The sequence below is a fragment of the Carlito syrichta genome, unplaced genomic scaffold (assembly GCF_000164805.1).
Source record: "Carlito syrichta isolate Samal-C Ts95f unplaced genomic scaffold, Tarsius_syrichta-2.0.1 Scaffold303197, whole genome shotgun sequence".
In the NCBI taxonomy this organism is placed as follows: domain Eukaryota; kingdom Metazoa; phylum Chordata; class Mammalia; order Primates; family Tarsiidae; genus Carlito; species Carlito syrichta.
In genome coordinates this window covers 593,867-620,162 of record NW_007247293.1, presented here as the reverse complement: position 1 = coordinate 620,162, position 26,296 = coordinate 593,867, and the positions used below count along the sequence as shown (strand labels likewise).

Sequence of the window (26,296 nt, the reverse complement as noted above, 5' to 3'; positions counted from 1 at the left end):
ACCAGAATTTTGCAGTGTTTGTTCGTTAGGGCCCTTATTTGTGATACCAGGAGAAATTGTTGTGCCCAATTATGTGAAAAATCAGCCAGATGTGTATGCTGTCATACTTTTAATAATTCTTAAGTTTTGGTGAGTACAGATATTAATTGTGTAGTATGCATTGAAGTGATTAACATCAATGTAATTTATCATCTGGAGATTTCTAAACATAAATAAACAAGTTGTTTTGTTCAGCAAGGTGTTGACCCCTTTAGAATCAGTGAATTAAAGTCCCCCCCCTTTTTTATTATAAATATGAAAGGCACCACAATCAGCCAAGTGTTCAGTTATTTGATTTTCTGGGGCATTAGCCGCTCTTGTTTGTGACATTTCCCTGTTGGGTGCTCGTTTGCAAGCTCATTAATAAGGTTTTCTCATAGGAACGTTGCTGGGAATGAAGAACATACAGTAGGGCTCTTAGTTTTCTAGCTTTCATTCTGAGACTCAGCAAGGGTACAGCAGCAGCACGCAGTTAAATGTTTAAAACAGAAAATAATTATGCTCCCAAGCTAGAAGAGCTCAAAGCTCACTTTCCTTAGATGTTATGCAGAGAACAGTTTTGCTTTTTAATGTCCCGAGCTATATGACCCTAAAACCTTTCCGTGCATTTTTTTTCTTGCGAGTGTCTGTGCACATTTACAACATGGTTGATTATAGCAGAGCGTGATACAATTGTGGCACGGTTAGTAGAGCTTCAGATCTGAGGGAACGTACTCTTGTCAAATAAAAGCCTGTTTAAACGAGAACAGTTCACTGTCTGAGCGTTAAGAGAAAACTGTCTAAATAGCATCAAGGTGGCAACACATAGCGACATAAGCTGGGAATTCAAAGAAAAGCTGTGACCCTCAGTATGGAATTCAGATTGCCTTACGCAAGGGAGGAAAGCCTTCCTCTGGACTGAGGCAAACCTGAAGCCCTTGAATGACTGTTGCGTGGCTCTTGCTTTCACCCATCACAGCCTTGCTTTTTAAAATGTTTTTGCGAAAATCCTCATTCTGTGAGGTTTTTGTGTGTGTGCGTATGTGAAAAAAAGAAAAAAAAAATTCAGAGATAAATTTTGAAAGAGAGAATGAAAACAAAGACTCTAGAAATGGGTGTTTGAATGCCTTCCCTGCTCTGATTATCATCTGACAGTTAACTGTGTACGTGGGCATCATTTTCAAAATGAGTTTTATTGACTGAATGTAGCTAGGTATTTTATAAATCCATAGTCCCTCTCATCCAAGGTCCAGAGAAGGGGAGATTTTTTTTTTTCTTTCATTCCCTCAACTGGGGGAAAATTAGGCATTGAGGAGATGATCAAAACCTGTTCTTTATCTGTGCCAAAATAAATGTTTCTCTGGTATTGATAGTGCCCTGCAGTGAAGGAGAGAGGAAAACCTGGAAATCAGAAAATCTCCTCCATTTGGAGTGGAGGATGACACTTAGTTTCCAAGAGCAGCGCCTGTATCACGTCCTCTCCTCCATCAATTCTGTTCCCAGGTTGTATTCTTCAAAGCATAATAGCTGGCGTTTTTAGATTTGACCTGTTTCTCTCTGATCTCCAGTGTCTTTTTTAACAGAATACATTCTTCCTTCCACTCTCCCTTTTATTTTTCATTTTTTCAAGCAATGAATTGAGTTCAGGGAGGTTATTTTAGTATTTATAATTCCTTGTGAGAAATAATCAAGGCATGGAGAACCCTTGATTGAAGCTACATTTTTTAGCCTATTATTTTTGGTATTAACACAGAGGAGTGTTGGTTCCAAGTTCCCCGTGCTACGAGTGCTATAGATGGTTAGTGGCACAATCAGCAGTCCCAAAGGGGTCAGGAGGCTGAGTAACCAGTATTCAAAATACATAGTGAATGTTGGGCAAATATATTGTGATCAAGACTGGAATGACCCTTAAGGGAAAAAGCCTTTGCCTTTGTGCCTGCCTTCTGAAGGCACACCCTGCAGGAAGAGGTCAGTTGTGCTAAGGACCATCTCCCCACATCTCACTGACCTTAGTGTATTTATAAAAGATATGTTTGTGGCTATGGACATAGAATACTTGCACAGTCAAACTAGTCTTTTGAAATACAGGCTTCACTAAATGTTTTTTAACTCAAGGTCAAATTTATATTCTCTGAAAGGTTAAGTGGTTGTAAAGCTGTCATTTAAAAGTCTAAAAAGAATAGTCAAAGAACATCCTTTATGATTTCTCTTAAGATACACCAGAAGTGTGAAGTGTGTAACCCAGAACGCCTGGGCTGAACTTCAGTTTTAGGGAACTGAATGGGCCTTCCAAAAGAAAAACACAATTATATTTTGTGATGAGGACTAAAATGGATTCATGATCCGATATTTTTTTAAAAATCAGTAGTAGAGCTAGAGTAGAAGTCTATGTCCCAGTACATCTCCAAGTTCTTATTCACTTATTTCTTCATTCATTCATCCAGCAAAGATGTACTGAGTCCCTACTGTGTGCCAGGCCCTGGCACTGTTCTACTACCAGGAATTAAAAACACAAAACAACACAAAAAAAATATCTCTCTTCTTACAGAGATAGTGTCCTTGTACAGAAAATCTTAGTTCAGGGACTTTCCTGCCCATATTTTCTTTCACATTTTGAGGATTTCTTTCAAGATTTGGAAGAGCGCTCTGTGAGTGTGTACCCCATTTAAAAAAGCATTGGGAGCGTAACTTTCTGCTGCAGTGTCAGGGAATAAAATTTGATTCTGTTAGGTAAACAATAATTTTGATATCCACAAAACCACTTGCAAGTTGCCACAAGAGGCGATTGCACTCTACTGTGTAATGCAGCGCATGCTCTTTGGACCAACATCCATCCCACCAGATTGCACTCACCCCACTCACAATAGTTCAGCCCTCCTCAAGAAGAGCAGTGTAAGTGCTACCATTCATACAACAGATGTAACAGCAGGAGGCCCTTCACCTTGCAAACAAACAAAACAAATGACGGTGAAAATTATTCATGAATGTATTATGACAATAGAAAGCAAACCTTTTGCAAGATGTTCTATTTAGCTCTTCTGAGAGCTTCGTGCGACGCCGTTCTCTCCCCAGTCCCAATCACCCGTATTGCTAGACACTGCCCTCCATTAGTTACAAAGCTGTCCTCTCCCAACAATATAGACAGCCATATTGTCGGGGCTGATTCCTGCTTTGAGCTCGAACTGCTTCTAATACTCACCAAATCTGGGGTTAATCTTTGCTTTGTCGTTCTCCTCCAAACTGCAATCATCTTCCATGATTGACAAAGGCTCTTCCGTCAATGCTTCCACACTCTAATGCACAAGGCCTGACCCAAACCCTTTACCCAGCCATTCTGATATCATCCGTGCCCACGCTGCCCTTGAGTTCTCCATGGTAGGATTTGAAACATTTAACACTTGATCCACAGGCATCAAATCTCCCACTCACTGGGGTTTCAGAATATTGGGTGAAATCTGAGTAACAAATACAAAGAGCCTGTGTCCCCAGTACAGTTGCAGGAACAGATTTGCACTCAGCCCTTGGGCCTGGTTGCAGTGAGCACATCCAAGAACACTTAATGCCCGCACTCCCTGATTTAGCAATTTTCTGTGAGAGAGGGGAGGTGGTGGGAGTCCGTGGCATAATATGCCTCCTGCCAGGAGAGCAGGATGCCTTTCCCATGGCCTCAGCCCAACTCCTTTCTGCTACATGGGAAGGATGACAGCCCAGTCAAAGAGAAACTGCAAAGTACCTTTTCTTCAAATAAAAATAAAAAAATGCGAAGACCTGATGTGCTAGTGTTTGGATCTAGAGAGAAGACTGTGCCTTTTCATTTACATAGGAAATTGAAATACTGGTTACAAAAGCTCGAGTTTCATCTTCTGAAAAGATCACAGAATGTGGTGCAAGGTCAGACTGGCATGAAATCAATTGTAATCTGCCAGCAAGTCATTCTAACCTCTTTAAGAGTCTCCTTTTATATATAGTTTTTCCCTTTATAGAGAGAGCAAAGTACATTTAAAGAAAGTCTCATCAAATCAGAATGTCTTTCTGATATTATTTTTTTAATTGGTTGCTACTGTAGTGTGACCTAAAGCCTCCTGGTATTTAACCCTCTGTGCAACTTTGAATAATGAACAAATTTTGTCTGCTATAGCAGTCTTGCTAAATGTCTTTTATGGAATTTAAAAAAAAAAATTACAGTGTATTATGAAAACCTCAGACCCCTCGACCTAATTGATTGGCTGTTGGTGATGCCATCTCTATAACTGTAATGTTCCTTAAGTGCACAGACCTAACTATTTTTCTTATTTTTATATAGCAGTTTCATTTTATAATGACATTAAGCCATTCTGAGCAATACATTTCTGGGCAGTTATTGCACTTGGGTAGAAAGTGTCGTCTGGCTTTTAGTCTTGCTCCTTACAACACCAATTGAGGCGTAAAATGATCCCCCAGAAAATGTACTAGGCTTTACCTCATTACTTAAAAATAAATCTTGGAGGCTGGTTCTGTTTCAGAAAAGATCTGGTGGGTTATAACATTTGATTTATGAACATAATTAAAATATAAATGATGAGCTCTGGGCTATTCAATCAGCCATCTGGATTGTTCGGTATTTTGACATGTTCATATTGTAGTCAGGATCTTCAGTGGAAAATATAACATCCCTGAGTTCTGGGGGTGCCAGTGGAATCCCAGGATTTCGTTCCACCTGTTGAGAGTACTAGGGTTTCTCTTTCAGGACAAAGGAAGAGGAACGGATTTGTTTCCAAGTTCCCATCACCCAGGGATGGATCTTGGCACGTAGACCTTCTATCTGTCTCCTAGACTGGGCATGAAGATAGCTCAGCTGCCCGTGGTCATATAATAATACTATAAATACTGCATGTGTCAACAGAGGGGGACACTTTTCTATATAATACAAGATTAATGTTTACCTTTTCAGCCAGCTATTAAGGTAACAGTGGCAGCTGTACCCATAAGTAGATGGTAGATGTTTCTCTAGAATCTAAAGAGTAAATTGGGAACATCAGTTATCAGAACTGAAGGTGTATTTTCTGTGACTTAGTATATGATTTAAAAAACAAAAATTCCAGGTATAGCAAGTCCTTGACTTGTTCTTCCTAATTTATATGAATAATTGACAACCGGGAAACAGCTCATTAGGAACATAGAAAAGCATTTAACTAAAACAAACTCAGTGGTACTAAAGAGTCAGAGTGGATCTTGTTTTCAACACTCTGCTTATTATTAATGGGTGTTGAGCATGTAAAATTCTTAGTGCACTGTGCTGAAAATATGTCCTCTCTGTTTGCTTGTAAATTACATGAAGTTTAAAAAAAATGAAAATCTTCCACATAGGCCAGCAAGCATTCTGCTTCTCCTTAATTAATGGGCCAAAGTCAGCAGTGCATGAAAAATGTAGCCCTTCCGTGGATCAGAGATTAACCTATAAGCAAATGTTACATTTCTGCCCAAATTTTGAACTTTAAATTTAGCCTCACCCAGAATGGTTCATGAGTAAAAATGACAGAGGTTCCCTAACCAGGAGCTTCATAAGTGTTTCTGTTTCTGAGTCTGAACTGCTAGGTAACAGGTCTTTTGTTATTCATGTGTTCAGTGTCATAACCTTCTTCCATTAATTTTTTTGTACCTTTTTGAAAAGATAAACTTCACACAGCCCAGGCAACATAGTGAGACCTCATCTCTTAAAGAAAAAAAAATTAGCTGGACATGGTGGCACATGCCTATAGTCCCAACTGTTTGGGAGGGCTAAGGCAGGAGGATCACTTGAACCTGGGAGTTCCAGGCTGTGGTGAGTCATGATCGTGCCATTGCACTCCAGCCTGGATGACGGAGTGAGACCCCGACTTAAAATAAGTAAATCAATAAAAAATAAATGTCACTGCTAGCTGAATAGCTGTGAGTGAGTGTGTGTATGTGTGTGTGTGTGCACGCGCACATGTGTGTGTGTTACCATAAAAACAACAGACCCACGTCTGTCACGCAGTGATTGTAGTTAGCCTAATATGCGGTCTCTATTTCTAAAAGGGCGTGCCCAGGAACTCTTCCTTCAGCCCAGCAGCCAGTGCTAGTTCAAGGTCATCCTGTTTATTCTTTACAAGTATTTCTACCTCTCTGCCATTTTGCCCTCAAACATTTTCTTCGCCAACATTTCCTGGAACCACGTAACTTGCAAGGATCAGCTGCAGCTTCTGGGCTTGTTAACTTTATGTTATCTAGCAAGTGACTTAGCTTCTCAGACACACTGTATACATGGGGGCTTTCTGAAAAGATTCTGAATGTCACGCAGTTTTCAGAAATGTGAGAGAAAGGTCTGTGATAGGAAAGAGTCTATAAGAATGCATCTGGAAAGCAGCATCCCTAGAAAGCACTTCCTTGTGCAGCTTGTATTGCCATGTCCAGGGTGAGATTGGTTGAGCCCTGCATATTTCCATTTATTCCCTTATTCCATTGGATGAATGTTAATGAGCTAACCACTGCTTGTAAAAGGCCAAGGGGCTGTTGTTTAGGTGGTATGATTGTCTGAGAAAGTAAAACTATGGTAATTGTTTTGACCTTTCAGCCAACTGATGTCTTGCTCTCTCACATTTATTACTCTTGGGTACATTTCCAAAAATATGCATTTACAGAGCCACAAAACAAAACGAGAAGACTGATTTAGGGATTAATAGCTTGTTAGTTTGGCATAGAAAAAAAATTCTAATTCCCTTTTGGTTTTATTTGTAAATGTATTTGTGTGTGTATCTGTGTTGATTTCAACTTCTTCATCTTCCTTCCTTGTTCCCTGCACCTCGCATCAGCCATCTTTCATATTCCTATTCCCACACACTCACACATACTGTTTTAAGTAGCTTGTGGAGATAAGAAGGCTTATATCACTCACCTAAGTATGTCACTGCATTAGGAAGCTATACTTGACTTTAATGATGAATTGCCATTGGGAAACGTAGTTTTGAATCAGAATCCCATCCCAATGTACTTTCCATGGGGCTGTGTCTCCTGAGGTTATCTCTATGATCTTGGATGAGCTACTTCAGTCTGTGGGGTACCAGAGTCCTCATCTCTAAAACTGGGCTTATTTTTTTTTACCACCAGTGCTGGTTACTAGGACAATAGGCTTTGAGTCAATGTCAATGTCCTTTCTGCTTAAATGTTTACAGTGAGATATCAAAGAGTTTTCATTGGGGTCCACCAAAACCTCCCAGTTCTTTATTTGTGACGCTGTTTGAGTGGAATTTAGAATGTCTGCCTTTTTCATTTGAAAACAAGAGCATAGAAGAGGCAAACTTATTAATATGCGGTGTCACAAGGTATTGTCACATAGTAATATATGATATACGATAAAATGTATCAATTCCGAGCACCACAAATATCTGTGGCTTCACCTCAGTATGAAGGCAAATGAGTTTCCTTTAGCTTGAGTGAGTTTGGAGATAAACTTCAATGTAACAAAATGTATTTCACAGGAAATGTTTGATGTGGCGCAGTTGGCTTATGAATCTCTTATCTGTTCGCGGTTCACTCCTTAGAGTTATTAGTCAATTTAATTTGAGCAAATGCCAGGATTACTAACTAATTAGAAGGGTGTTACTGAAGGCACGCGGATGGGAGAGAGTAAGTGCTGGTACTGTGGGTTTTGAGACAGCGTGCAAGTCTGATTGTGCCTGATGATACCATTTGCTAAACATTATACTTTGTGTTGTTGTCACACAGATAAGCCTCAAGTGCATATTCAGATGACTTACCCTCTACAAGGCCTAACCCGGGAAGGGGACGCGCTTGAGTTAACATGTGAAGCCATCGGGAAGCCCCAGTAAGTTCTGAAGGCCAAGGTTGGCAGAGGGTCATGAGCAGTAAATGTCACAACACAGAGATGTACATTCACAACTCTTTGGCCTGTCACCTGTCTCCTGCTATCAAAGGTGGATGGTTTTTCAGGAAATAAAGAGTATTCCGTGAGACGGGAATAAATATGGCTCTTAATGATTAGGATTCGGAGAAAAATTAAATGCCAGCTAAGATTGAAATCTCAGCTAATTTTATTTTATTATCATCAACATGATTGTCAGGACTATTTTCTCTCATGCACAAAAAAATAATCCTAATAAATTTTTAGTATGCCCACAATCTAATGATATATCTGCCACCTTCTGTATTCATGTCTAAGCTGCTAGAAAGATGGTTTTCAGACTTACATTAAGCTGCTGTGTTTAGGGCCAACTGTAGGCAAGTGAATCTGCCCTTGTTTAATTTTGCATCTGTTTCCCTTAAAGAAGAGTGCCATCGTTGACTCCTAGAGATATTTTTGTTAGTAAGGAGAAGTTCAGGAACTTTTCTCAAGGAAGATATATATGCCATCTTGTAAAACAAAAGGACAAACTGACTAAGAGTCTTGTTTTATTGAAAGCATAAAGGGCCTACTTCACTCACACTACAAAGTAATCCAAAGTTAGAGGAACTACATATGTCATCCCTAATATAGAAGAAAGCCATGTGACGAAACCGTTTAGCTATTTTTCAGTTACTGGGGGGGGCTTTCTTCCATCTTTTTAGTAAGAGTTGTTTTTTAACTGTTCCTTATGGAAAAAACAAGCCAGTGGAGTCACGAAATGGAAGAACAGGTCAATGTTGGGATTAAGGGCCCTCCAACCTTAGTGGTACCCAAGAAAAAACAGCATTGAGCTCCCTCTGCTGTCCCTGTGGTATGATTTTTTTATTTTGTCACAGTTTTGCTAACCAGTGTCATCAGAGTTTTTGGAAGAAGAGCTCAGTGCATCTTCACAAAGGTCCTCCAAAACTCTGGAAAGAAATCTCCCCATTGCCGCTGGGGAATGATCTATGACAAGAGACCAGAGAGCCAGCCTGGCTGCTGTCAGTTCTGTCGCCTCATTTCAACCCTCCTTGTTTTTGTGCTGGCCTCTCCATGGGCGAGAACTGCCTTCTCTCTGTGCTAATCAAGTAGAGTTTTAGAGATGACCTTTTGGAGGTGGAAGGTGGTCTTGGTTCTGCTTTGCTTTCCCTCTGGTGCTCCCAAGTTATTTGGTTTTGAAAGCTGCAAGCTTCAGCAGAGCGATCTTTTTCTCTTTTTGAGCACTGCCAAAGATTCGGATCTTGCTTTTTGTTAACTGTTGGAATTATTCCCTAATTAGCAGCTTACCTCTTTTTCCAAAACAATCGAATGGAGAAAAAAAAATTCTCAGAGGCCTCTTGCCACTTGCAATACCTATATTCAGCTGCATTAACCACATTTACAGTATATGGCTTGCTAACCTATATTTTATTTTTGTATTTTTTCCGTGAAGAAGGTACTGTGTTCAATTGAATGTGCCACGGGGACAGTAAATTACATGCTTCCTTCAGGACATTGATGCCGGAGAGGGCATTTGTTTGTTCCTCTCAAATAGGAACGGGTATATGGTTGTGTGAGCAAGCTCACATTACTCTGTTGCCATCCCTTCTAGCATATTACCTATTTATTTTCTCAAGAAATTGCATACAATAAAAATGGTAATTCAACTTGCCATTAAATGTTGTGAATATTCTCAGCACTTACCCCCACTGATTGTTTCAGCTGTCAAGCAGCAGGACATTAGGTCTGATTGCCAGGCAGACCCATTTGCCATTGCCTACAAGGAGGACATATGCAGCACTAATTTTTAAATAATTTACTGGGGTGTGATGACAAACCCATGTGTAATTAAAGAAAAATTGTAACTTCACATCCCATTTGAAAATCGGAATGCTACTTGACAGGACTAACTTGAGGATCCGTTCATCATTAAGAGTGGTGTCTTGTCGTGTCACTGCCCCTAGAGGTGGCGGTAGGAACTGGAAGGAGGTCACTTCTGTGCTGAAGTCTCTGTTGTCCTCCCTTTAAAGTTCTCAGGCACAGCCCTAGATGCGACCTCGATTTCATAGGATTTTGAGGGAGATGCTTTGAAGAACGGAAGTTGTCAGTTCAGTGAGTCTAAAAGATAACTTGGTGTGTGTGCATTTCTGGCTCTGGCGCATCTTGTGAAATTTGCTTTCTCCTGGTGCTTACAACTGTGGTATTTTAACTCACTAAAACTTGACTCTGGTGAGCAAGTGCAGCAGGACCTCAGGAATTCATGTGGCGATACGTCCACGGCAGTTAACCTCAGAGCCCTACCCTGGAGCTTGGAGGATGCAGGTGCACACGCACGGGGAAGGTTCTCACGATATGGGGGCCTAGGAGAGCTGACTAGAAAAGGCCGCTTGCCAAGGAAGGTGGACAAAAGGGCATCAGAGAAAGTGGTGGTATCTGGAGAGCAGAAGGAGAGGCAGGTAATAGAAAGGGGTTAAGGGAAGAAGGAGTGATTACATTTATCCCAAGTCTAAGGTGGTTTTCCAAAAGGAAAGAGGCCAAAAGAAAGCGCTATTCAGATGTAAAAGTCCATTCCTTTTGGTGAAACTCAAAATCCATTTAAATATCACAAGTGGCTTCTAAGCAAGTGTGGGTGTGTTGGTAACCATCAGATTAATGCATGTATCACTAACCAAGAACTTGATTTCTTTTTTCCTAATTAATGAGATGATTAACAATAGGTGAGCTCTGTCCTGTCTGAATTGGTGTGAAACCACACAGCAGGGCATAAAAATAGAGCACACTTGTTTATTTGCTGATTGTTGAAGATGAATTGGAAATAATGAGGCTCCGGCTTGTGGTCTGTTCAAAGTTTTTCAACACCTGACCATGTTTTTCTGTTTTGTTTTTTATGAAAATTGTATCGCAAACAGATTTTTTTGAGACTTCGCGGTTGTAATTCTGTGAACTTAAAATGCCTCCAGTGGGTCTTCTTGAATTGTGTCACCCTGCATGGGATTCATTTAATGCGGGTGGGTGAGAAGTTTGATGCAGACATCTTAATGGGAACTAATAATGTGACTTCTCCCTTTCCCCCTGCAGGCCTGTGATGGTAACTTGGGTGAGAGTCGATGATGAAATGCCTCAACATGCTGTACTGTCTGGGCCCAACCTGTTCATCAATAACCTAAACAAAACAGATAATGGTACATACCGCTGTGAAGCTTCAAACATAGTGGGGAAAGCTCACTCGGATTATATGCTGTATGTATACGGTACGTGAGAAGATAAAATGCTCTTCTGTCGGCATCATTCACATGTAGTGCTACTTGAGCTTTTAGTCAAGTTAAAAACCAAAAAAACCACTTGGTTTCCTTCTAGGATGCAACGAAGCCTGGCCTGAGGTAGACCCAGTGTCTCCACCTGGGATGGCAGTGACTTTTCTTCTCTCCCTCTAATCGTGGGGGTTCCCCACTAGATCACAGTCTCTGGTCATGCTGAGTAGGAGAGCTGTGTCCTCAGGCACAAGCCATGGAGATTATGTTAGAAGTAATGACTAAAACAGTCAACCTTACCAATTAGTGGTTTTTCAGCTCAGAAAGTTTATTCCCAGTGGTATTTTCCCATGATACCTGGGCTAGCCTTTCTCCTGCTTTGATGAGCAGAACTGTTCTATTTTCAGCATGGAGCTATTCAATTCCAAAAGTTGTTGCAAGCCAGTAAATACTCGGAACAAATACAAGGTCCTTGGTAGCTACATAAAGCACCTATAGCTGCTACGGTGGACACAAAAACTTTTTTTAAAAAAAAATTGTCTGTTTTCTTAATCAGTATTTTTTTTACAGGATTATTTAAACATTATGAATTTTATTCTCTAATCAGCAAATACGTATTGAGTACCTACTGTGTCCACTTTACTGTGTCCAGGCATTTTAAACTTATTTCCCATTTATAGCTTATTGTTGATTTTGTGTATAATGAATATTTTTTATTTAGTTGAGGAGTGTAGCCCCTCTCTAGTTTTATGATACCAAATTGAGTCTCTCCTGTCCAACTGAAGCTTATGTTTCATCTTATACCAAGAAAAATAGTTACGAACTGACATAGCACAGAATGAGTAACCAGAAGTATCAAAATTTCACTGTGTTATAAATATTTGAATATGTATGTGTGTGAAAGGGAGTATTTTTTTTTATGTTAGCAACATAAATAATCCAAGTATCAGTGTATGTGAATATACACATATACACACAGAAATTATACCCATGGAATATCCATAGTGTCTTAGAGCCTCTGTACTTTCCTTATGAGGAAAATAGGAGCAACAGTCTTTTTAATCAAAGTCATTCTTTACATCATAGCTACAAGGTAATTAAAACATAATCCTTAGCCTACACCTGAGTTTTTCTGGTTGTTTTGTTTTGGGGTATTTTTGGGTTTTTTTTTTTTTTTGCTTAATGCAAATTACAAGATCATATCTAACCACCTTCTTTGTAGACTTCTAAAATATATTTTCTTTGCACACTACCAATGTTGTCTGTGGTTCACACATAATAACATTAATTCTCCCCAGTAGTTGAGGAAAGACACGCAAAGAGAATAGCCCTTCCGTGTAGGTGAGAAAGGAGGCCCCATTTTTGGTTGGCAGTTTGCAGAGCCACCTCTCTCCCAAATGGGTGAAAGGTAGATCCCTCCCTTTTGTTCATGCATTTGCTTTCTTCCTGAGCCTCATGGGAGTCTCCTGCATTGCTTTTGCCAGGTTTACAGACCTTTTACAAACTGCAAATTTTTAAAAAGCGTTGACAAATTTCCACTAGTCTACTATATTCAGAAGTCTCCTTGATTCAGAAGACTAAGTTATCTGGAAAAATGGTTTTGATTTATTGTATCTACCGTTCCTACATCTCAAGAGGAGAAACATTTTGTGAATCTGATGGACAGATCTATTTGAATAATTTTGGATAGTAGCTTATAGCTGGCCTATACTGAGTGCTCATTTTGTTCCATGCTCTCTGGTGACAATTTTACATGCATGATCTCATCTAAACTCCACAATAGCACCGTGAGATAAGCATTATCATCATCCCATTTTACAGAGGAACAAGTGAAGCCTAGAAAGGTCACACAACTTTGCCCAGCTTCACCTAGTTACTAATTGTGTTTCAGAACCACAATACTCTGACTCAAAAGTCCACTGAGAAGTTTATCTTTGTAAGTTCTCTTTTTCTCACTGCTTTCTAATGGAACAGTTCCTTCCAATGTAAGATGGTTCACTTGGAATTAACTCTCTGGGTCAGAGTATGTCATTTGAAAGCCGTGAAACAAAGAGACCTACCTGTTTAGGCAGACACATCTACATGCCACGTCTCCTTAAACCAAGATGGTACACTCTCTGTGTCTAGGGATTTGATAGAACTATAATATACTACCTACCTCCCTTAATCAGTGCTAGTAGCAGTATTTGGAATGACAGGATAGAATATTAACCTGAGGTATAACTAGTCTATTTTTTTTTTTTGAGTTGAAGTCTCACTCCGTCGCCCAGGCTGGAGTGTAGTGGCATGCTCACGGCCACCCCAGCGTTGACCTGCTGGGCTCTGGTGATCCTTCCGCCTCAGCTTTCCAAGTGCCAGAACTTCAGGTGCACACTACCACATCTGGCTAATTATCGATTTATTGTAGAGACAAGGTCTTGCCGAGTTGCCCAGGCTGGTGTCGAACCCACGGGCTCAAGGCAATCCACTTACCTCGACCTCCCAAAGTGCTGGGATTATAGACTGAGCCACCGAGTCTGGCCTACTAGTCTATTAATAAAATACTTTAGCAGTTTGGGGAGGTGGTAGGTGAGTTTTATTTCCAAAGCTGATTTGTTGTACTACCATAGTGATTTTTGAAGTACTTTATGAACTAAAAGTTGACAGGTCTCTAAAATGTTTAATTTTCTGGAAATAACTTCTATACATGAAAAGTCTAGCTAGTTAGTGCCTGAGCCCCAGTTACTTCATTCTTTTAGCCCCTACGTTTACACAGCTCATTAGCACCAACTCCATATTGTCTTAAATAGTGGGCCCCCTTTGCTCTTATTGCTACAAACAACCTAAGCATTGAGGTTATACCTGTTAAGGGAATCGAACTCATTCAGTCACTTGAGCCAGATGTGAAGGGACAACAGCTGCCCCGTAGTGATGACCCGTAGTGATGAAGATAATTGAAAGTATGTGATTTTCACAAAACAAGAGGGACTGGTGATCTTCTTCTGAAGTCTGTTCCCTCGTTAGTCTGGTCCACTCCTTGGTTTGTAATTTGTATTTTCAAATCACTTTCAGACTCACTCTCACTGTATTGTGGCCATCACACGCTTAATGCCAATACTCTTAGAAACAGGTACAGAAATAGGATTATAATATATCAGGGGAAATCTCCCAGGTACACAAGTTCCTTTTCAGCGGTGCATACTGTGATTCAAGCAAAATAGATAAACCACATTAACTGACCCCATGCTGGGCAGCAAGCACTCTCTGGATACAGTTTAGTTGTGCAATGGAGGGAGAGGGATGTCTTTAGTGCTGAACTCAGGTGTCAGGGCACCTTGCTCATGGGTCTCTGCACCAGCACCTGTAGCAGGTATGTAGATGCATTCAGATGAGTTGCCAGGTCACAAAACACCTCCCACCTGTGGCCTCCATGAAACGTGTGAAGTAGCAAGACTGAACATACTGCCTGAATCATGGCAGTTCGCGTCTTGTTTTTCTTTTAAAGAGTAGTTCAAAATCACTAATGTAATCATTTCTACTTCTCGGAGAATTAGTTTTTTTTTTTTTTAATGGAACCCTTTTTGAACTATGTAGGGCTACTTTAAATAATAGCTCAAACTGCTTGTTTCTCGAACCTAAAGAAGCAGAGCCTCCCATAAAACAGCACAGCTTGCTGTTGATTCTTCCCTATCAAATTCATCAAAGTATGTTTGTATGAGAGAAGCAGTTTGTGAGGAAAATTAAAACCTCAGATTATTGATCGATGGTAGGAATCATTTTAAGCCGACTTTGCAGCCGAGCACCAAAATAATGTTTTCATAAACTTTCAGGAAGTTGTACCAAACCCAATAAAGGTGCAGTATATAATTAAAGTTTTGATGTATTAATTAGACAATCTGAGAGCTCACTTGAAGATAAAAGGACACCAGATGTGTCAGGGAGAAAAAGTTGATATGCTTTAGATAAAATTTAAAATCAAAAGCTTTCAAATCGTCTTAAGCTCTATTATGCAGAATGATTGCTTAGTTCAAAGTCTTGCTGACAATTTAACACATTCAGTTTGATCATTTGGGCTTAGAATTTTTTTTCTCTTTCATATTTGCCCTTCCCTTGTCTCCAAATAATTTTTCAGATGGTAGAAGAATATACAGTATATCAGATATCCAACAGAGGTTCCCTGTCAGGGTCCCGGCTTTGAGGGTCGCGCCTCCTTTCTATTTAGTTCCCTTGTTTACAAGATGGAAAACGTTCTTTCAGTTTTATCACTGTAGTCCACTTAGGTCAAACTTTTAACATGAGCAAAGGCAACTTATTAATATTTATAAGTTGTAAAATTTATCGACTTTTAAAAAATAAAATCTCGGTAAAATCTTCCATGCCTGGAACTTGATATTTAGTGGTGACATTCTCTCTTCTTTGTATTTATGACGAGTATAGAAGTATTTTTACTTCCTGCTGGGATGTATTGATGGAGAATAATGAAGTTAGCAGTCACAGAGAGCAAGGGTGCAGGGGCACACTCATCCTTGGCTGATATAAGCCCTTTAAATAGACCAGCACCATCTCCTCCTCCTTCCTCCCATCTGTAAAAGCATAAGCGAAATGACAAGCATTGTACCCTCTCAGTGCTGAGCTGAATTAACCTCCCCTTTGAAAGCTGGTAGGAGAGAGAAGTGTCATGTTTTGATTTTTTTTCCTCCCTTCTCTACTTCACATCTCCTCATCCCTAATTCACTTCATTAATGAAAACTCTTTTCTTCTTTTCTTAGCTCTTCCAACTCAGGCTTTGGGATATAATTGCAAGACCTAAATCTTCGAGGGGAAGGAACTTTGGTTTGAAAGGGGGAAGCCATCAAACAAACATCTCAATGTCCTCATGCCTTTGTTTTGTCATGACTGGTCATTGTTGTGTTCAGCATTGTGGGTTTGATTTTCTTTTTTTTTTTATCCAGATCCCCCCACAACTCTCCCTCCTCCCACAACAACCACCACCACCACCACCACCACCACCACCACCATCCTTACCATCATCACAGGTATGGTACTCTCATTACCATTGAAAATGTCCTGAATGTATATTGTCTTTCTGGTATGTATAAAAGGAAGCCTAAAAGTTCCCCTTAAATCCTTGGAATCCAATTGTTCCTTAACTTTGGAACTCCAAAGACATCAGATACTGTGTTCTTAAGTAAATCTTAAGGACCTCAGAAAATCTTTAACATCCAAGCATTCTCCAGTAGATCCGATATTTTGCAGCTTATGCATAAGGGAATTCTTTTTTTAAGCATCACTATTCCAAGCAAAACTCTAGGGAATATGGCAGCCTGGCTACTAGAAAACACGCCGATAGCTTTTGCCTAGCCATGGTTGATGAAATGGTAAGTATTTCGGCTTTGGATCCGGTCCTTTGCCTAATCTCATCTCAGCCCACAGGAAGGAAAATACACACTTCTAACTTTGCTATGCCTGTGTGCTACTATGCTACTAAATGCATAGTCATCTTTCCTGCTCCAGAGAGGGCCCGCTGACAATGTTACTACCTGTTTGTGTTGCCTGGGTAGTCACAAGACATCAGAGGGAGCCACTGACTTTTCCATGCTGAGCACTCGTGTGCCCCTCCCTGCCCTCAGCCACCCGTTGGAGGAGTGGAAGAGACAGTCACCGTGCTTCTAACTCGGCGGCTTTATCTCTTTGGACTGTCTGAAACTCTTATTCAGCATGAGTTTCACTGTCTCTTGTTTCTATCACCGAGGGAGGTGGCATGCCATCCAGCCCTTCCTGGCATCCAGGGGCTCTCTCATACTGCTTGACACTGCTTGTCTGGGAGTTGTGGAATTTATTCTGCCGATAAAAGTAGGGAGGCTGTGACTACTGCATGTCAACTTGGCATGCAGGACTTCCTTAGATAAGGCCTTCCCCGACCACTGTGTCCAGGGATCTACCCCAGAAACACAGAAAAGTAATTATTTTGTGATTTAGAAAGCAAATCTTTTGAAAGAGTAACTTTTCCGCTTCATTCTGTGATCTGGAGAGACTGAAGGTCTCTCTAAACCCTAAGCCCTGATACACAGTCCTGTCCCTGGACTTCTTAATGAACACTGAATATTTTGCTCATCGCTCTTCATGGTCAGTTCCTCTTTAGCACCCTAGATATAGCAGCTATTCCTCACATTGACATTCTAGAGACGTTTTCAATTTTCACAGGAGTTGGCAAGATAGAGATGACAAAGATTCAAAGTGTTCAATGAAAGAGGAGGTCTCATCAGTTTATGGAATATAACAATAGATTGTCTAATCTCAGTTTTCTTCGCCGTTCTACCCATTACAGGGAAACAAAGAGAACCCTTAAATAAGCCACTGTTGAGGATTTTTCTAAACATTGGTTACAAAACCATCAAGACCAGCACTTGATTTAAAATCTTCTGAAAATCCATCAATTGGTTTTTATGTCTCACTCTAAACTCTACTCCCCCAGGCTGCTTCCTAAATTCTTGTCTGTGTGTGTTTCTGTTTTAGCTCTTTGTAACTTCCTCCTGTAAACTTAAGTCAACTCAATGTGTTAGCATGGGGGATCGAGTCCTCTCATTTTCTATCATTCATAAGCATATCAAAGATGCTCCTTCCTAACTGACTTCGAGAGCAACAATGCCACCAGTTTTTCATTCTAAGAACTAGGTTTGTTTTTTGTTTTTTTTTTTTTACCTTTTCTGATTTCTTACCTCTTATCCAGTTTGTAAATTGAATCAGGCTTGCACTGTTGTTATCAGGTTTTCATAAAGTCCCCTGTGAAAGGCCCTTTGGATGTCAGTGTAAATTACATCACCTAATTCTCCATTGCCCTGCATGTGTTAATCCTTTAAGAAAACTCATCAGCAGTCTGTTTTGTCTTTGCATAAGTTGCACTGGTATGAGCCAGCCTTTATTACCTCTCATTTTAGAAGGTTCCACTTTGGTGGCTGTCCAGGTTTACATTTTTAAGGCACTTGAGGCCTTATTCTTTCCGTATATAAACACATTTGTCTTTAATATGGAACAACACTTTTCATTTGTGTCTGGCCTTCCCACTAGCTTAGGCTTTTTTTTTTTTTTAAGACCTTTCTTAACACTCTCGGAACTCCTCCCCCCTCACAATCAATCTCAGCAACTCAGCAGAGTCGCTTCAGTTCACAGCTCTTAATCCTTCACTCCAGACTAAAGCTAATCTTATGTCCTCAAACAGCTACAACTCACTGTTATCACAGTTCCGACTGCAGAGACTCCATTTAGGACGAAATTTTTAAAATAAACAATGCTATATTTCTGTCCACATCAAAAGTACTTTTAACAGGAACTTGTCTTTGCTTGTCTCTGCTGCTGGCCTCTCAGCTCAAGGTAATGTAAGATGATCTCATAGATGCACTTTAGCCTTTTAATGTTAGCAGTTGAAGTCTCTCTACACACAAAATGCATTTGTGGTAATGAATGCCCAGCTTCTCACTGGCACACCCAAGAGTAGTTAAACTAAAATTGCTACTAAAACAACTTTGTAGAATCCGTTGCCTTAATGGATGTGATCGTCCAGGCTTACTATGTCTTAACAAGCAGTCTTATATATATTTATCTTGCCCAGAAAGTACACTTGTAGAATTTAACATTTGCTCTTTTCTCCAAACAGATGAAAGGTTACGGAGCTGAATGATTCTGTGTCCCGTTTTAAAAGTCCAGGCTATCCCCAAGATTTAGGTTGGTTCCTAAAAAATCTTCCATACTGAATCCTGACAAATGGATAGCTAAATTAATTTCCACTCCTTCTCTCTTGCACTGTTTGGTACATTACAGCCACCATTAACCTTAAAAGCTTCAACAGCCAAATCCAGTGACAGTAACATAAAGCCTGAGCTGCAAAGAAAAAAAAAAATCCACAGTCATCTATTTCTTTTCTCCCAGTCAAATACAATATCTGAAACCCATTCTCCAGGTCAGAGTTTCATTACAAGAAAAATGTACACATGCAATAGAAAAATATTTTTAAACTCAGAAAGTCATAGTTGATTTCTGATTTCTCTGAAAGGAAGTATTCCAGTATTATCCTTCATCTTCCATAACCAGGATAATCAAATTGTTCCCCTTGTTAGAGAGGTAGACTGGCATTCTGTTCTGAGTCACCTGACTCCCTCAAAACATGTTAAAGCTTCATCCTGGAGACCCTTGAAAGAGGAATTGTAAGCCCAATCTGATGCTATTTCACCCACCCAGAATCATACCCCTCATTTCCGCCGCTTGCCTGTCCTGTGTGGAGCAGGTCTAGCAAGTCACGTGTAAAGGCACACATCTAAGGGTGGCCTTACATAGGGAGAAATGTTTTCAGTCTCTCAAGTATGGAACGGAGTGTGGGCAGACAATACTCAATTGGCGATGGTTCATCTTACGATTTTTGACTTTGCAATGGTGAGAATGCAGTATGCATTCCGTAGAAACCATACCCATGGAGCCATTCGGTTTTCAGTTCAGTGCCATATTCAGTACATTACATGAGATCTTCAGCACTTATAAAATAAGCTATATATTCAGATGGTTTTGCCCAAATGTAGGCTAATGTAAGTGTTCTGAGCACATTTAAGATAGGCTAGACTAAGCCGTGATGTTTCATATGTTAGGCATATTAAATGCATTTTCTACTTAAAATATTTTCATCTTAGGATGAGTTTGTCAGCACATAACCTCATTGTAAGTTGAGGAACATCTGTATTGATGTCAACTGGCCATCTCAATTTTATTGTGGCTTTATTACCATTACGCCATTATAATATCATTAGAATCTCTTTCCAAATACAGAACAATTTGGAGGATAAAACTGGGTTGGGAGCCTGATTGGGGTTGTTATCTTTCGTGTACGTTGATAGTCTGACCATTTATTTCTGTTTCAACTGTTGCTACTGGCAAGCCCCCATTTCTTTTTTTTTTTTATCATGTCAAGTTGTCTATGTGGTTTCATTCCTGAACATATATGCTGTCATATAGAAGCACAAACTACATAATTTAAATTGCCCCTGGAATCCTTTGTTAAAAGACAGAGGCAGCTAGCCATTACCCTGATAAGAGTCCTCCATGCAGATTCCTCTCAAAAACTAGAATAAAAGGCCATTCTTGGGGCAGGGGGAGGGCAGACGGAGTGTTGTTTGTTTTGTCTTGTTTTTAAATCTCTTTGTAGTTAGTGGACTTTGTGTATTAGTTGTACATAAAATTACCTGTTTCTGTGTTTGGTGGTAGTCTTAACTGGTCTCCTAATTGGTTTAAGCTTTTTCCTATAATTATCTTAGGAAGATGTTTTGTGTTTCCCTCCCTAGTTAATATGGCTGTTGCATTGTTTCTGCCTGGTTGCATTCTGAGTTAGATGCTTGATGAGAAATATTATAGAAAGGACTCAACACTCGGTTTCAAACCCCCTTAGCAGCTTACATAGAAAATTCAGGCTGGGAGGTAGTTCAACCTGTAGGTCACACCATACATGTGACTGTCATAAATTAAAAAATTAAAATCACCTTAGAATAAGAAATGAATAGCTATAGGGCCAAATTCTGAAACACATTTAAAAATGCTTTCATAAAGATGAAGTAGGTCATTTCTAAATGAGTTTTCCTCTCTTTAAAGTACGTACCCAATTAAATATTTTGTGTTCCTTGAAAAATAAAATAGCAAGATTCTTATTGGTATCCAAGCACTCAAAAACCAATATTCTTTGGAGGAAATGAGTCCTACCCCCAAGCCCACATTATTATTTTGACTTTCATAGTCTGAAATCGTAAGCTTTTTTCATGTGTAATGTGAATTAGATCACATAAAGAAGGTGAGTACAGCTCTTATCCTTCAATGATATTTACAGAATAGGCCAAAGTGGAGACACTTGACACCATAGCATATGTTTTTGGTTTTTTAGGTGCAAAGGAAAGACATAAATCTGTGCTTAGGACCAAATCTGTGGCATGACCACCTAAATTACAATAGAGAACTTTCCTCTTTATAGAGCTGTCTGTTCCTCAAGGTCTTAACATAATGACTCCTACTCTGTGCTATTGATATTTGCATGTACAAGGGCTGGTCTGCTTTTAGGTATCCATTCACTAAATACTGAGCACTCATAGTATTACAACAGTATGCTAGTGCTTATGGAGACAAAAGGCTCCTTGAACCCCTTAAAATACGGTTGAGAGAACAGGTTATATACATTGGAATTCAATAGGAGATGCCATGCCCTTGGGGTGATTCGGTGGCACAGGCAGAATGTGTCATGGGAGACAAGGAGAGCATCACAGGGGACTTTGGTCTGTACCATCAAAGAATGGATAGAACATGGATAAGAGAGAATGGTATTTTGAAAATTAAGCATGAAGGTTACTTCAAGCATCTGTCTTCAATGTGTGTATTTTGTGTGCATTTATATTCCAGATGTAGATTAAGCCATCATTGCTAGAAAAATACACATCTTTATCCTAGAATATTTACTAAATTGCCTTTTTTTTCTAGAGTTGGCATCTACTCCATTATGAATGTTTTTCATTCATTTTGTATTGAATCCTTATCAAGTGTTACTGATATGTCAGTATGCCTGGTGAAAGATATTATTGGGACACTAGTAAATATTCATGGGCCACCTTTTATATAAAGAACCACCTTTTCAAAATTGCATGTCCATTTTTTCATACTGTCCTAAATGTCTTCATTTTTATTTTGTCAATGATTGTACACCTGTTACAAATAGCCTCATAGCCAACCAGCTTTGGACCCATATTAATTTAGGAGGCAATGAAAAAAAATTAAAATACTACAGCAATGAAGGTCAACTGATCCCACTTTTTATGTTTTAAATGAATGAGATAGGACATAAGTGAGATTTTTTCTAATGCTTCTATCATCATATCTATAATTTTATGTTCTTTATTTTAAAAAATAATCGTGGAAATAAAGACAGGACATGTTCCATGCTAAAGATCTATCAACAATGCAAATAAATAATATCATGAATATAGGGGTCTCAGGATTTGAGTATGATTCTTAGAGTTATCTCGGTAGTGGGAAATAAGGGACTTGGCAGGAAGGGCCCAGACCTCTCGTATCTAACATGAGATTTACTATGATTTTCCTCTCTCCATCACCATTCTCCTTGCATTCCTCCTTGCACTCTCATGCCTTCCTCCTCTCTGTCCCCGCTTCCATCCAGCTTTCACATACAACATGATATAGAAGCTGTTTTCCTTGCTAAATGAAACTACTACACAGATTCCTACTATTTTGCAGAACATCTGGTTTGCAAATGAAAAGATCTCAGGGGCACTGTAGCACTAGTGAACAATTCTGAAGAAACTTTTAACAAAACTTGAAATTGCTTAACCAAAGGAAAAAAAAAATCAGCTCCCCTTCCTGCTGTTCTGTGGCACACAGTCTCTTCACTCGCAGGGGAAATGACATTAAAAAGGAAGAGAGTTTTATCCTGGCTCTTCTATGTGGGCCTGTTAGCTTTAGTTCTGTTCTTATCCACTTCTCCTATCCCTAAGAAATGGGAGTTTAATTAAAGCATAACATAGGTGGAAAGAAAATTAATGGGGAAACCAATAGAAAATAAATTTCAGAGTTTAATTTTCCAGCACTTGTTTTTATTTTTAACAGATTTCAAATAAGTTGAAAGAAAAAGAAAAAAAAAACCCTATATTTAATATATATTGGCCAGCACAGCACAACTATGAAAATAAAATTGTCAGGGGAATTCCTTGCCAGCCCTAGTGTCTAGATTTAAAGGACCTCCATAACACAAACTGAAGGGGAATTCAATTAAGAAAAGCCATTGGCTTCTTATTGACTTTAGTTAAGAAAATAAACTGGGGGAAAGTGCATGAAAATATATCTGGACTATTTAGTGTGCTTTCATTCAAGCTTATAACAATCAAAATGGGAGAATTTAAATTCTTTACAATTAAATTCTGCTTTCGAGAAGGTGAGGTTCTCTGGGTTATTACACTGTGCATTTTTTAATGTACACCCTACTCACACTCTCCCCAGGATGCAGTCTCTCTGTGAACCTGTGCATCGTAAGGCAGGAGCACCACAGATCAATTGGGGAAGAAAAAGTATTTAAGGTTGTGAATTTAATTTTGTTCTAGGATTTTCATTTTCATTTATGGCACCCGTTGTGTTTGAGACCATGGACCAATTTATGGATTAGTTTTAAACCCCCAGTCTGTCACACTCAATGAACAATTCTAAGTTGGAGAGAATCCATATGAAAGGATTAGAATGTGCCACAGTGGAGCTTACACATGACTGTTTCAACTAAATATTGCCCAGCTGCCTCTTGTGCAGTCATTTTTTTTTTTTTTTTTTGCTACTTAGTTAAATGGCTAGTGTCTCTAATTTCACATATTGTCAGAGCTTTTTCATTTTTTGAATACTGCAACATGAACTGTATGTGATATTTCATTTATTCAAGATAGGGTCCCATAAACCATAGGGTTGAAAGGTTAAGAAGAGAAGTCAGTATGGAGCGAAATGTGTATCTTTCAAATAACAGTGCAGGGCCCTTCCTTGTTTGATTATACTCATAAAACGGCCAGAGAGTGACTATTAAGCCTGTGCATACCTGCTGGGTTTTCAAGAACATGGGGTTGTTTTTTGTTGGCCATATAAAATAAATGTACAATAAATTTTCCCTTGTTGTAATTAAAATTAAGATAGAGACAATAGCTCAGCTAGGCCTTTTAAATTCCATAATCTAGCACCACCGGAAGTCCAGCTCAACTTTTAAAGACCAAGTTTTTCTCATAGGTCTAGCTCAAAAAATAATTTTTTTTAAGGCAGCAATGAGGCTTAAAAGAGCCTTTGTTAGGGCAATTAGATATTCTCATTTTTCAGGCTGATTACAGCTACTATTTGCATGTTGCTTATACACTTAAAATGTTATCAAACAAGATGGTGAACCCACAAATGGGTTCACAGGGTGGGCTTCTGTGTACATTTCTCCTGTTTTCTGATTAAGATGCTCATATAAATCCTACATCACAGAGTTGTGCTCACTTCAGAGCCAGGGTGTCTGTGGTTTCTACATGAAGTCATAATGCAATTATGAAGGAGAATTAGACTCTACCATAGTGTTCTCCTGCAGGGAGCACAAGGTCACTTCTAAGAAATTTTTTTCTCAACTCTTCACTTGAAATAGCCGCTGTCCAAGTAACATACCAGATGCTCTTAGAGAAATGGAGTCAGTGACGCCCCAGCACACCATCCATCTTGTTCTGAACTTTGTAACCAACCTGTGTTTCCGCTGGAGTCTCCTTGCCCCATTGCTGATCATGGTTTTGCCATTGCCAGCTGCAGTAACCATGTTGTTTGACTTGAATATGTGTTTGCTTTTAACTGTTTTAGAATGTGTTTTTTCTTCTCAACATTCCCTTTTCCTCCCCTTGTGGGTGCAATTGATGGATTTCCCATCCCCAGAAAGGGGGGCAAGATGCACTATAGATTTGATTTTCCTTTGTTTATTTTCTACTACTACTAGGAGCTGATGCCTAGCTACACCTGGTTTAATTTCATCCTAAAGCTGACATTATGTTGTGATGTAGGAAGACAGTAAATTGGGGTTCTTGGCTAATGTTCAGTTACTATTTTTGAGGACTACAACCCTTAGATTTTACTCCACCCCTCTCTTTCATTTTATAATAATTATTTACCTGGTGAAAAGAAAGCATATTAGAAATGCTACTGCAAAAATAATGAACCAAAGTGTGCATTGCTTTTTTTGTTTTTGTTTTCGTTTAATTTTGGAAAGGAGCCAATGCCTATCCACAAAATGTATTAACATGCGTATAAGTGTTTCTGCACAAATGTACATTTGATTTTTGCCTCTCAAATTTAAAGTACCTCAAACTAATGCCGGACTTGGATGTTTCAACTAAGGGCATGTGTCATCTGTGTCAGGAGAATCTTAAGTAGAGTGTGTTTCAACTATACAATTTTCTGTATTGTTTTTTACCGCTGTTTTATGCACACAGACTTGACTTATAAGTAAGTATTATGTTCTTATGCAGTGTATTTTATGTTTTTCCTTCCTTCATCTATTCTCGGAAACTAAGCCATCAGTTATATTAAGCTGCATTAGCCTTTCAGACTCCTGGTTAATTCTGGCTCCTTAGAAGGGCTCTAATTCTTGGTGGTATTAGGATCCTAAGGAAAGCATGCAGCTGAAGGGGGATGCCGGTGCGAATTCATGGGTCATGTTTATAAATCAGAAGCACCAGGCTCATTTGACCAAAAATAAAAGTTGTTTTTGAAGTTCTGGTGCATTTAAACATTGCCTGTGTCGAGTCAGAAAGTCTTTTGGAGTCTCCAGAAGTCATGAAAACATTTACCAGCTAAATAGCTGCATTATAAAAAAGGACAGTGAACTACTTCCAGAATCCCACTTCAGCCACCAGCTTTTGACTAGAGCTGACTAGTGCGTGTCTCAGTCTCACCACTCCTTTCTGGCCAGAGGAAACAGGAGAAAGAACATGCTTGAGAGGGCTAGAGCTCAGAATGAAAGCATGGCCAGATGGGTTGACATTGGAACGAAGTTGACTGGGAGAGTGCTGTTAAAATGACTCTGGAAAAAGAATGTCACCAGATGGGTTGACATTGGAACGAAGTTGACTGGGAGAATGGTGTTAAAATGACTCTGGAAAAAGAATGTCGCCCTGCGTTTTGTTAGATATTTATTCCACTTCTCCTCTAGCCAAAAAGAAAATTCCTTGAGCTCCTTGGAGGAATTTCTTGCGAAGAGGAGCCAGTATAGCAGGCCTGGTTTAGAAACCTGGTAGAAGAAGGAGAAAACTTGAACAGCATCAGAAATAGAAGAAGACAGAGGCAAACTACATTTTTTTCCACAGCAAGTTCATCTAGCAATGAAAAAAAATAACTGCACTATCACCTAATCCAGCCACGAAGGCAGGACTCCTGGCAGCTCCCAACGGTGAATGTGGTTCTGAATTGTGAGCAAAGGGATGGCTGGATACTTGAATTTTTGGCATGTCATATGATTAGAAGTGACACTTGGCAAAATGTGTGGACTTGGGTGTTTTCATGAAAGTCTTCTGCTCTTAGATTGTAACATTAAGAGCTACAGAGTGAAGAATGGCTTGGTGTGTGTGTGTGTGTGTGTGTGTGTGTGTGTGTGTGTGTTTAGAAA

General features: G+C 39.5%; 1 protein-coding gene across 1 annotated transcript in view; it reads left to right on the top strand.

Moving 5' to 3' along the window:
* Positions 1-26,296, top strand: part of CADM1 (cell adhesion molecule 1) — an 88,547-nt gene that overhangs the window by 34,622 nt on the left and 27,629 nt on the right. The window contains exons 7-9 of the mRNA XM_021712348.1: positions 7,741-7,840; positions 10,955-11,127; positions 16,059-16,142. Of these exons, the coding sequence (XP_021568023.1) occupies positions 7,741-7,840; positions 10,955-11,127; positions 16,059-16,142 (357 nt within the window). The remainder of the gene's footprint in view (positions 1-7,740; positions 7,841-10,954; positions 11,128-16,058; positions 16,143-26,296) is intronic.